This window comes from Phyllostomus discolor, chromosome 10 (genome assembly GCF_004126475.2).
Source record: "Phyllostomus discolor isolate MPI-MPIP mPhyDis1 chromosome 10, mPhyDis1.pri.v3, whole genome shotgun sequence".
In the NCBI taxonomy this organism is placed as follows: domain Eukaryota; kingdom Metazoa; phylum Chordata; class Mammalia; order Chiroptera; family Phyllostomidae; genus Phyllostomus; species Phyllostomus discolor.
The window spans coordinates 50,953,763-50,967,197 of record NC_040912.2 but is presented as its reverse complement, the minus strand read 5'-3'; the positions used below and the strand labels follow the sequence as shown (position 1 = coordinate 50,967,197).

The following is a 13,435-nucleotide window of genomic DNA, read 5'->3' as shown; positions in this document are numbered from 1 at the left end:
AGCTAAGTTGTGGCTATGGATTAAAAAGAAGTCTTAAGAAAAATAATAGCAAATCAAATCAAGCAAAGTACTAAAATATTATACATACTGATAAATTAGAATTTATTTCAGGAATGCAAAGATGGTTTAATGTAAAGTGATCTATTAGTTAAAATCACTAGGTTGCTAAAGTTTAATATCCTTCCTGATTAGAATAAATTCTTCATAAAATAGCTCATAAAAATATTTACTGAGCATGATAGAGTAACGTTGTAGGAGACCTAACTGAAATACTAAAGGCATTCACATTAGAGTAGGAATCACGACAAGGAAGTGTGACATCACTATGGGTACATCAATTTGCTCTTCTGTTTCTTATCATGTTAGAAATCACTAAGAGTTAGACTCCTTATAGGCATGGGAAACACAAACACTCATACTTTGCCAATTGAAATGTCAATTGGAACAACTTTCTTGAAGGGCAAAATCATCAAAATTTTTAAATGTGCAAATCCCTTTTCTATCATTTTTTATCTAGGAATTTATCCAAAATATATTTTTAAATGGTACACATATATTACACAAGATTATACATGCAGTTGTTTATACTGGTGAAAAATTGAGGATAAAGAAAGATAATTGTCCCATAATAAGGTACTGCTTAAAGAAACAATGTTCCATCCATTAGCTAGAATACCACAGTCACTAACAATGATTCTGTTAAAGATTACTTAGTGGCATGAGAAATACACACAATATTTTGTTAAATAAAAAACTGCATAGCGTGTTTTTATTTTAATTTTAAAATTGTATATATACAAATAAGAAAAAATCCAGAAGCACATTTACCAAAGTTGCTAAACCTGGATAACAAGATTATGAGCAATTTTTAATCTCTTTATGTTGCTCTTCTGTGTTATCTAAATTTTTCACCACAAACATGTATAATGTTAGTAACCCAAAAGCCATAAAAATAGCATTTATTCATTTAACATACATTTATTGAGACTTCTTGTGTGCCAAGCACCTCTAGGTTCTAGGGAATTGCTGTTAACCAGGTTGATAACATCTTCCCCTCACTTTAGGGAGGACAGATGGACAATAAGCACCAGACAATTAAAATGATAAGACAATGTTACACAGTGAGAGTGTCCTGAGAAAAGCAGAATGAGGTGTGCTGTATAGTGGCTTGTAGGGACAGGTTTGTGGAATGGTCACAGAAGTCCCCTTTGAGGAGATGACAATGAAAACTAAAGGAGGAGGAGTCAGGAGTTGAAAGATGATAGAAATAAACTAGTTGGTATGGGTGAGTTTGCAGAATGTTTTGAGGAAAAACTTAAAAAGTATTAAATATTATGCTAGATGGTGGTTAAGAATCTTGAACATATAGGGGAGTAAGGTGGGGTGTATAAGAATGTGGAAAAGAAAGACAGTCTTACTTGGAAGGTGGCCATGCAGCTTTTTAGTAAAAAGGCTTTCTGGGCAGGGGGAGCAATAACACAGTGCAAAAGGGTCAGAAGCATGCTGAGGCCATGGGCTAAAGTGAGTGAGCTGATGATGTAATAATGGATAGACAATGGAGTGATGAGGTCATAGACAAGGTATGGAGGGGATGGAGGAGCTGATCCCACAGTACGGTCAGGTCATTGTAAGGCCATTTACTCTGGGAGATGGCAAGGCACTGGAGATTCTTGAGCATACAAGTGACATGATAAAACATTTTTTAGCAGAATCACTTGAGATCCTGTGCTGAGACCAAAAGGGGCAATGGCAAAAGTTGGGGAACTCATGAAGAGGCTATTGCAATAAATACAGGCGAGAATAATGAAGTTTTGGGCCAAGATTATAGTAAAGTTGTGTTTTCATAAAGATTTTGGATCTATACTTAAATTAGAATCAATAGGATTTATTTATGGATTACTTGTGGCAAGGGGAGAAGAAGAAATCGACAATGACTCCAAGGGTTGATCCTAAGCAACTGGAGTTGCTATTGGCTGAGATAAAAAAAAAAATCAAGAGAAAGAACTTTTGTTTGTTTATTTGTTTATGGAGAACCATTAGTTTTGCACATGTTGAGTTTGAGATGACTACTAGAGATCCAAGTGAAGAACTCAACAAAGCATATTCAGAAGAGACCTATAGGCTGGAGATATTCACGTGGGAGTTTTCCATGCAAAGGCAGCATTTAAAGCCATGACCTGGACAAGATCAACAGAGAGGAGTATAGACAGAAAATCAAAGAGCTGGAAAGCCTGAGCCATGAGACATTCTACCATTAATGGTCCTAGAGGAGAGGAGGAAGAACAAAGGAGACTGAGAATGAGAAAAAAAGGAGGTAGAAGAGGAAATCAGAAGAGCGTAGTGTCCTGAAAGTCACGTGAAGAATGTATATCAAGATGGAAGAACTGTAAAATAAGAACTGATAAAATATCAGTTGATTAGTAATGTGAAAAACATTTCTCTTGACTGTAGCAGTTTCAGATGGTGAAAGTTTGGAGAGGATTCAAGTGAACATGGGAGGAAAGAAATTGGAGTTGGCATGAGATTTGCTTTCAATATAATGAGAAAATGGGGGTTCAACTAGTAGGATCAAGAGAAAAAATATTTTCTTCTTTAAAGATGGGTGAAATAAAAGAAATTATAAAAAGGGTAAATAGAAGATTTTTACTGGAATTGGGGAAATATAAGACTATTGCATTTACTCCAGGAAAAACAAACCACTAATTAGTGGAATATATTCAGATCTTTGGGCACTTTGCCCCTAACCATCATCTTTGAGGTCAGAATCAGGAAGAAAGAGCTCAAGATTAATGGAGAAAAGTAAATATGTTTTTGGAGCAGTATGGTGACTTCCCCAGCTTCTATTTATGTTAGTCTTTATGTTGTTATGTTATGTCAATCCTTTCACTTTCCCGGGCTTATCTTCCTTGAAACTTCTTGTTCTTCACTGTCTGCTTCCCCTCCACATCATCCAACATCAATCTTCTGAAATCCATAGTCAACAGACCCACCGAATTAAGATTCTAAAAGCAAACTCTACATGCTTCCAAGAAAATCTTATTCTTGAAGAAAAAGTCAGTATTGTAACTCAGTATTGGTTTATTTTTCAAGGATCAAAAGACCACAAGCAGTCAAACTTCTGATCTAATAAAAAAGGCTGTCTCCAGCCATTAAGGATCTAGAAGAAGTAAAATCAAAAGGAGTCATTCTTCTGAAATTCTGGAAATCATGTTTTCATAAAATGAAAGCCCAATTCATGCAAAACAGGGTTTGTGATCAAATAATTTATTGGGCACTTCATACTAATTTACCTCAGCCACAGAGACACATTCTGAGAATTTACAATGCTATTACCCTGAGAGATCCAGAGGGAAACAAACATAAAAAAATAACATGATCTCCCCATTCCTCTCATTAAACAAATAAGAGCCCTTAAATAGTGCCAAAGAAGGCAGGCATCCACATGGCCTGGCCTGGTTTGCAGAGCCCAAGCACAGTCAGAAAGACATCCATGCAAGGAAGAAATATCATAGCAGTGCCTGATTGGTTACCTACCACATCTGAATAATGGGAACCAATTTCCTCTGAGCAGGGAGTTACAAAAATGAACTGGAGATGACTACAATATACCATGCAGTGGTAGATTAGAATTAGTGGTATTGGTATAAACACCTCTATGAACTAGAATTGGAAGCTTAGAAATAAATGTAGATGTAAATGTGTGAGTAAGCGACTATGTAGGGGGGTTGGTGTTTAAACCTATATCCCCTTGCTTTGTCTACTGAGAGAGCCTGGGAGCAGCCCCACCCAAGAGCCAAGATCATAACTACAGCAGAGATCTTGGCTTCCAAATATTATTCTCCAGTAAAAGTAACTAGAGCTTCTTGAGAAATGGGTTATTCCAGGACTATGGCGGGGAAAGTACAGGTGATCTTGGAATATCTTGTGGTTGCTGAAAACAAGGAAATCCTCAAAGACTAAGAGAAGCATATCAAATGAACACAGAAGCCAACTTGAAGAAGCTTCCACTGGCCAAATATGGAACAGTGTGAACATCAAATAAACAATGAGAGCAAATGAAATGTATACATTGACAAGCCTTGAGTCCATGTTGATATAAATAAATGGATAAATTGAAAGAATGGAATATATACATAGTTTCAAAACATCTCCCTCCAAAATACTATTTACAAAATAACAAAATGTCACTTCACATTGAGGAAATCTTCCAAACAGCAGTTAATCAAAGTAAACATTAGGGTGCATAAAGAATAAAGTATTACCTCTGTGATATTCCTGCCATAGGTGAATAACTTGAATCTAATTAATTATAAGGAAATTGCAGATAAACACAAATTGAGGAACATTCTACAAAAAAAATGTACTGTAATCTTCAAAAGTACTGAAGTGCAAGAAAGAATGAGAAACTGCTCCAGACAGAAAGAGACCAAAAATACACACACCTAAATGCAATGCTTGAATATAAACTGTATCCTTTTGCTGTAAAGAACATAAAAAGAACTACTGCCAAAATCTGAATGAGACTTTAATTGCAAATGGTAGAAATGAATATACAAGATCTGTCCAGAAGGTATCCATCCATGTAATATGAAAAATAGAAGCACTTACTGAAGAAGATACAAGATACAAGAAACATAGTACACAGGACAATGACACCTCAGTTCCCTTCAAAATTAGGCACCTTGGGACCTCACACAGTTCTCCCATCGCCATCAGCTGCCCTGTTGTATTTTCCTGAACCTCATCAATAATCTGAAATCTCTCCCTTTTCAAAGGTGATTTTAGGGAAAAGCCAGAAGTCTCAGGGCACCAAATCAGGGCCAAAGGGAGACTGAGTCACCTGGGTGATTCAATGTTTCACCAAAAAGCTCTGCATGATATATGCAGCATAAATGGGCCCATTTTTGTGATGAAGCTGCTAATCACCAGTCGCCCACGGCTCTGGCTTTCTGAGTCATCTGAATAGCTAGCTCCTGGGGAGGAATGTTCAGGCTTAATGCAAAATTTGATGCAGATTTGTTGCTCTACTCAGTCATTTTGGATGTGATGTCTACACAGTACTCATGCTCACTCAACAACATCTACCACCTCCACAGACTAGTACAGTGAAGTCATAATTGTTTACACAAGTGCATTCCAGTCCACTCTCCTTGGCTGCCAGGTTACATCAATATCACGCAAACCATTCTCATTATATTAACAATGGCTGGAATTTTTCTGGACAGGCCTCATCATAGATTAACTTCCTGATTTTTATGCTTGTGTTGCAGTTATGCAGGAAAATTGTCTTTAACAACAATAAATGTACACTGAGGTAATTGGGAGTTATTGAGATATCAAGTTGACAACTCATTCAAATAGTTCGGGTGAAAAATGGTAACTATGGACTATAATTGCAACTTTTCTATAAGTACAAGATAGTTTCAAAATAAAATTATATATTTAGAGAAAAATGATTCATTTGATTTTTAAACACATATGATCCCTGAAGTTAGCCAGTGTGAGAGCATGCCTTTGAACTGATTTTCCTCAGTAGATACCTGAAGGAACACTTCCATGAGCAGTCCCATTCAGTCCTTTAGAGTATACAAGGAGCTCCTCAGACAGGAAAGCTTTCTGAGTTTGGGTCCAAAGTATCTTTTCTGTACCTCTAAACACAAGCTTAGGTGAAAAGGAGAAGGAAGAAAAAGAACTGAATTTAACTACATGAAGAGACAAGTCGAGAAAAATTTCAGAATATATGTCAAATTCATCACATCATTGTATAAACAAGAATTAGCCTGATGTAATAAAATGATAGCTTTCATGCTATCATTTAATCTTATCTGAACCCAACTTATGAAAGAAGACCTAAATATTTAGTATCACCATTATAGGTATCATTAAATCAAATCAAAAGATAGAAAACACTGCTGTTCTGAGAATTTAAGGACCTTGTTGTGAAGCCAAGATAAGAAGCCACATTTGGTAGCCCATGACTATCTAAATGGATGCCCATCCTCTCTCCACTATACGAGGTGATTTGCTGAAAAAAAAAAAAAAAAGATGAAAGTGATACTTTGTTCTCCAAGATGTAAAATATTCTGGAAAAATTAATGCAGTTATGGACTGATCAGAATTTGAAAAAAAAAAAAAAACAACAAAAAACAGTTATCCCTGGCTGGTGTAGCTCAGTGGATTGAGCGCAGGCTGTGAACCAAAGTGTAGCACGTTCAATTCCCAGTCAGGACACATGCCTGGGTTGCAGGCCATGGCCCCCAGTAACCGCACATTGATGTTTCTCTCTCTCTCTCTCTCTTTCTCCCTCCCTTCCCTCTCTAAAAATAAATAAATAAAATCTTTTTAAAAAAGAAAAAAAAACAGTTGCCAATACATTTAAGACATATTTTTCGATTCCCAGCCAGGGTACATTCCTGGGTTGCAGGCCATAACCCCCAGCAACCGCACATTGATGTCTCTCTCTCTCTCTGTTTCTCCCTCTCTCTCTCTCTCTCCCCCCCCTTCCTTCCCTCCCTAAAAATAAATAAATAAAATCTTAAAAAAAAAAATTAAAAAAAAAAAGGACATATTTTTCTTTTCATCATTTACCAGGAAAAAAAAAATTCCCAGATAGGTATGATTGGTTGTTTGGTTGTTTTTTTTTTTTACTTTTTCAATTATGATTGACATTCAATATTATATTAGTTTCAGGTGTACAGTATGGTGATTAGACATTTATATAATTTACAAAGTAATCCTCCTGATAAATCTCACACTTATATCTGACACCATACATAGTCATTACAATATAATTGACTATATTTCCTGTGTTGTACTTTACATTCCCATGACTATTTTGTAACTGCCAATTTGTAATTCTTAATCCCTTCACCTTTGTCATCCAGCCCTCAACCTCCTCCTATATAGCAACCATCAGAATGTTCTCTGCAACTATGAGTTTGTTTCTGTTTAGTTTGATCATCTATTTTATTTTTAGATCTGACAAGTACATTATATGGCATTTATCTCCCTCTGTTTGACTTATTTCACTTAGTATAACACCCTTTAGGCCCATTCATGTTGTTGCAAATGGTAAGATTTCACTCTTTTTTCACTCTTTTTTATTTCACTCCTTCTTCTTTGGCTGAGTAAAATCCATGGTATATATGTACCACTTCTTCTTTCTCTAATTATCTATCATTGGACACTTAGGTTGCTTCCATATAGTGGCTATTATAAATAATGCTGCAATGAAGGTAGGGATGCATATATCTTCTCAAATTAGTGTTTTGAATTTCTTCAGATAAATATCCAGAAGTGGGATTGCTGGGTCACATAGTAGTTCTATTTTTAATGTTTTGAGGAATCACCTTACTGTTTTCCACAGTGGCTGTACTGGTCTGCATTCCCACCAACAGGGCACAAGTGTTCCCTTTTCTCCACATCCTCTCCAACACTTGTTGTTTCTTGATTTATTGATGATAGCCATTCTGACACGTGTGAGGTAATACCTTATTGTCATTTTAATTTGCATTTCTCTGATGATTAGTAACACTGAGCATCTTTCCATATGCCTATTGGCTATCTCTATGTTCTCTTTGGAGACATGTCTACTCCTTCAGGTTCTCTGCTCATTTTAGAATCAGTTGTTGAATAGTCTTGTAAAATTTATCCTTGACTTATCAATATATATTATCTTAATACCTCTCTGCTCATTCTACATAAGTGGCTTTGTTAATTGCAACAACACACCCCAAGGCACTATTTTGAAGTGGAAGCAATAAATTATTGATAGCCTAACAAATTCATTCAATATCTACATTGCTTATTCAAAGAAGTTCAGTGTGTTGACTGATTATGAAAATAAATCTTCTTGCTTTTCCTTGTCTTCAAATATAATACTTATGAGTTTAGTCAAGAGATCAGGAAAGAAAGATGGAACCAGAAAACAAAACAGTATTAATTACTAACATTTCCCATTCTCTGCTAAGGTTTGCCTTATCTGACGCTTATAAAGTTGTTTAATCTTTTCCATCTTCTCTGGGTAAAGAGAGCCCGGAAAATCCTAGTCATTCCACAGTAACTGTCATAGGATTTTCCATAACTATCTGAACACAAAATAAAAATCTTAAGAAGTTGATCCAATTCTAAAACTTCTCAACTTATGAATAAATATGAAGAGACAACCCCCCATATTTTCTTCAAATAACATCTGGTTTCTTGACCAGACTGCTAATACCTGAAAAAATTTCTGAGTTTGTTTCAACCAATCTACATTTAGGGAGTTTTAAAATGCATTTATGCTTTAAACATTCTTTTCTACATCTGATTTTGGGCCATGAGACAGAACCTTGCCAAGAAATTGGAAAGAGGGGGAATAAAATTGTCTTCTGAATGTTAAAGTGTGAAATCAATTGATGGACCAGGTCAGGGAAATAAGATAATACCACATGGGACAAAAAAGCTTTTAGGCCAGCAAGGTTTAGTGTGGCCCCACTAAAGATACAATATGTACATCTAAAGACCATATAGGCCAACCATGGAGCTATAGAAGAAGAGCTGCTAAAGCAGACCTGCATAGATTCCACCAAGGCTCTGTGCCGAGTCGAAGGAATCTCGACCAGCAATGAGCCAGGGAGACAGCATCTCTGTGGTGAAAATGAGTGCATCATTTTATCTTAGCCAGATTTCTCTGAGCGGGCCTGTGTCATTCATGATGGAAAGCTCCATATTTAGCATACAGCCTAGTCTAGAGCAGGCAAATGTTAGATTCAGTGAATCTGTTCCAGCTATTTGCTCACAATCTCCTGATTATAATTTGGCTCCCATACAGTTCTGCCTACAGGGAACAAATAACCTAGTCTTGCAGATTTGAGAATTCTGGCCCCATACCAGCTACTGCACTCATTGAAATATACAGTTTAGCATTTGGGCTTGCTTACTTGACTCAGCTCCCAAAGGAAGAGCCCTTGAGTACTCTGAGAGATTAGGTTTCTGAGCCCACAGGGCTGGCAGTGAGTCTCTGGGCCATGGTAAATTCATAAGGGTGGTGATGATGATGGTGGTGACAGGGACAACTACAGCCATTGCTGAACAACCTCTATGTGTCAGACACTGCACTGTGTACTTTACACACTTGAACCCATTTAATCCCTACAACAATCAAATCAGGCATTATTGATATTCCTACTTTGTAAATGAGAAACATAAAGCTCTGGAAGTTTTAGTAATTTATCCAGAGACCCACATAAGAAACCTGGATTCAGAACCAGATCTGTCTGACTCTAAACCTTACTCTCCTAAATTCTGAAAATACTACCTCTGGAGGATGAGCTCTATCCTTCTCCTGGCTGCACTCCTCTACTTCATCAGTGTGTTTTGGTCCATCCAGTCTATCTTCAGCATGACTATTCATCAATACACCACTACTCTACCAGCCTTCACATCAATGCACATAAAGAGTACCAATCAACCTTTAACCAGAAGTTCAGAAAGCCAAACCCTATCTCAGTGAACAGTGTCACCATCACCATCTATTACATTGCATCATATGGTTATCTTCAGAAATCAAATGATGCTTCCCTGCATGTCACCACCTCAGCCACACACTGTTGAATCATTTGCACATTATGTCCTTCAATAAACCTCTTCAACACTTCTTTAGTGTGTCCACTTTTCACTATCACCATTGCCATTGCCTGTCTTTCACCTGGACCTCTACAAAAGTCTTCTGGGCATGTTCTTCTTTCCATTCCTACTCTCCTTCATTCTCAACCATGCATCTAGTGATTATATTATCCAATCACAGCATTTCACTGTTTAGAAATCCTTTAAGTGGAGCCCCAACCACTTGTCATACTCTGTGCTTCAGTTCTAACAGTGATAGGCCTACAGTTTTTGGAATAGTCTCAGCAATGTCTGCTCCAGGATAACACACAAGCCAAGCCTGGAATACACTCATATTTCCCCGAACCATTCTTCCCTGCACACCTCCTCTGGTCAGCTTATACTGGAGCTTTGGGGCTCACTCATGTTTCACCTTCTGCAGGAAGCCTGGGTTAGGTACCCATCTGAGGCATCTCATCACATGCCTCATCTCACTCATCCCTCAGCTCAACCCTCATCTCACTCTATGAAAATTGTTTATTCATGTGACTCCAGCCCCAGACTATGACATCCCTGAAGCCCAGGACCCACTCTGTTTATAAACAATGCCCCCCCACACACAAGTGCATGTAGAATGAATGAATGAACACAAACAAAAAGTTGGTATATGATAGGTGTAAAAATCTACCCTGCCTCTTCAAGTCCCAGCTCTGTGATCTTAAGAAAGTTGTTTCATCTTCCTAGACCTCAGATTCTCTGTAAAATAAGGGTCATAAATCTTATACTGTCAAGTTCTTGTGAGCTTTAAACCAAATTACATAATATGTGGAAAGTCCTCAGCACCATGCTTGGTATACAACATGTTCAAATTTTGGTTGTTACTATTACTATTACTGAGTCCTTAGAGATCTAACAAAAAACATTCGTGTTCTTGAAAGGCCTCATAAATAGTCCCGGACCCCAAGATGACTCGGCTGTGCCAGGCCTCCTCAGCACTCGTGCTTTACATTTTATAATGTATTATTTTGTACTCTTGAAAGTACTGCTTTGAAAGCATCCTACATTTTCTCCCAGTTGCCTAATACTCAACAAAAGCTTTTAGATGAATTTGATATCAAGATTTGCTGCATATGTTACTCCCCACTGGGGCTTTAGACCATGGACAATCTCATGGCTCCTCCTTCTGATAAGGCAGATGCCACACAGAAAAATTAATATAACCTGAGAGGAGCACACAGAGAAATGGGAAGACTGGAAAACTGACAGGTGGCGATCCCAAAATAGAAACCAGGGCTTATAGGGGTCAGAAGTAAGACAGGTCTCAGGAAGGGGATGTCCTTTATCACAATAGATATGGAAAGGTGAATTATAGACCAGTGGTTAAAAATATATACACAAAGTATAGCCCTTTGATGGAATATTGTGCTGCCATTAAAAATAGATAGGAAGCCAACTAATAAAATGGCAAATGACACATAAGACATTATGTTATATAAAAAAAGATATAGATAATACATGTTTTTGATCCAAGTATGTAAAATTTTCTTTGAAAAAATTTAAGGGGGTAGACCAAAATTTTAATAGCTGTAACAGGGTGATGAATTTGTGGGTGCTGTTTTCTTTGGTCGATTCCCCATACTTTTTGTAGTGTTGTCATATCCTTTAATATGTAAAGGCTAATTCTTTAAAAATATGTGCTCTCGCAGATTGTTCCTGGAAGAAATGTGGCAGTGCAGAAGACATACCCTACCTAGGCTGAACGAGGCTCCAAGAACCTCAAGCCTGGGCACCGGGGCTCGGGCAGTGTGATCCAGCTCCTGCTGGGCTCCTTTTTCACCAGCCACCGCCCCACTAGGTCTCGTTTAGTGCCTGAGGGCAGGCTGCCCTCGGTTGGTCAGCCCCTCCACCCACCTCCCAACAGCACCACCTCGGAATGATCCTCCTGGCGAAGTTCCTCTTTGGTAGGAGGAAGGCCCCGCAAATCGCTGGAAATCGAGAGCCTCAGAGCAGCCCCCACAAGCCTTACCCCACCGGCCGCCCGCGCCTCCCCCCACCCCGCTCCAGCTCCCGCTCCCCGTGTACCTCTTGCAGGGAATCAGTGCCTTCCTCTCGTCCAGCACCCGCACGCGCTGGTTGAGCCCATCGTAGGAGAGCAGGGCGCGGCTGTTGCGCCCGCTGCTCTGCTGGTACAACACCTGGCGCCCCTCCCACTGCTGCGGCGCCTGGCAAGGGCGCGGCGTTCCCGGAGACCCCAAGGTTCCGGCTCGCATCGCTGCTGCCCCTAGCCCGCAGAGGCCACCCAGCACCCAAACCCAGAGGCCACCCAGCAGCCAGGCGCCCAGGGGCCCCCTTGCCCCACGGAGGGGAGTGCGCTCTGGCATCGGGGTCCACCACGTCGGCCAACTCCTGAAGGCCAGTTGGAGCCCAAGGGGCGGCTATGCAGAGGGCGGCTGCGCGTGTTTCTCCCGCGCTGTGCTCAAATGCTGTCTCGGCCAATTTGCTGTCTATTCCGGTGACAGCCTGCCCCTACAGCTGTTGGAAACAGGATGCGTGAGGCCAGGAGCCTGGTCCAGGGGCCTGTGAAGGCTTTGGTGAAGCACGCAGGAGCTATTTCTGCCCGGGCTGCTGCCCACTGAAGCTTCGGCTTTCTGCTCTCTGCTGCCAACAGGAAATGCAGTGGCAGTGGTGCCACTAGCATCCTGAAGGGCATCCACGTAGGGGGAGGGGATGGTGAGAAGGGATAGGTTTTTCCAATAATTTAAGGGATCAGCAGGTAACCCACACAGTGCGGAACAAAGTCAAGGTCAGGAAAGCAGTGCAGCTGCACTTGTTATTATGTGCCACATGCCTTCCTTTTTTGCTAAAATTGCTATCTTCTTCCACAAAATTAAAAATGTAAAGAAAGGTTCCTTGCTGAAGAAATGACACCAATCACTCGTAAACACACCCCAATTCTTGCTCTCAGCATAGAGCCTAGGGGACTACAAGATAGGCCCTTGCTCCTAGCCTGAGGACTCAGGGGCATTGCCTCCACGACACACTTTCAGTGACACTGCTGCCCTCATGCATCACCTGACAATACCTCAAGCCTAGATATGTGTGGGTCTGGGAGTTTGGCATCTTCAAGAACAAAGTTAATTGAGTTTATGGTTTATGTCTATGTAATGTTAGGATCTGTAATGTGGAATCGAGAAAAAAAGAAGCAACTTTTAAAAAAGACCCTTGCTTTCCAAGTTTATAGCATGTTTTACATTGATCTGCATCTCAAGGATGAGGAGGAGTGAGGCAGGTGAAAGTGGGAGAGAATATTTCCAGATGAAAGACATGGGGACAAAAGAAAATGAGTGTAATGTTGAGGTTCAATTATGAGGCAGAGGGCAACAAGGAGCCAGATCACTCAGGGCCTTGAAAGCCATTCTAAAGATTTAGCATTAATTATGAGGGTGGTAGGAGCCATGGATAAATTCAAAGCTAGGGAGAGGCATCAGCAGGTATACATGCCTTAGGGAGCTCACTCAGGTGCCACTGTGGAGAATAGGCAGGGCAAGGCAAAAGGAGGGAAGAAGAGGGAAGAAGATGCTGTCACAATCCAGACAAGAGATACTGTCAGAAGTAAGGTGGTGGTCACCAGAATGCAGAGAGTGGAACAGAGTGAACTATGAAGGATTTAGACTCAGAGAGAGTTCTGGTTTCAGGCCACTGGAATTCTAATAGTCTTGAGCTATACAAGATAAAAGCAGTTTAGAATTGGTTGATTTTGAGATGATTATGGGATGTATAGGTGGAAACAGCCCAGAAACAGTTGAATAAGCACTTCCAGACAGTTGAATAAGCAGGGGTAGGGGTCTGG

The 13,435-nt window shown here is 39.8% G+C and overlaps 1 protein-coding gene across 2 annotated transcripts in view; it reads right to left on the bottom strand.

Annotated features, from left to right (window-relative positions):
- EPDR1 (ependymin related 1) overlaps positions 1-12,261 on the bottom strand; it is a 30,133-nt gene extending 17,872 nt beyond the window's left edge. Inside the window, exon 1 of one of the 2 annotated variants that reach the window (XM_028525763.2) lies at positions 11,668-12,261. In XM_028525763.2, the coding sequence (XP_028381564.1) occupies positions 11,668-11,966 (299 nt within the window). In that variant the 5' untranslated portion in view covers positions 11,967-12,261. The remainder of the gene's footprint in view (positions 1-11,667) is intronic. The other variant, XM_028525762.2, reaches the window with a different exon arrangement.
- Between the last annotated feature and the right edge of the window lie 1,174 nt (positions 12,262-13,435).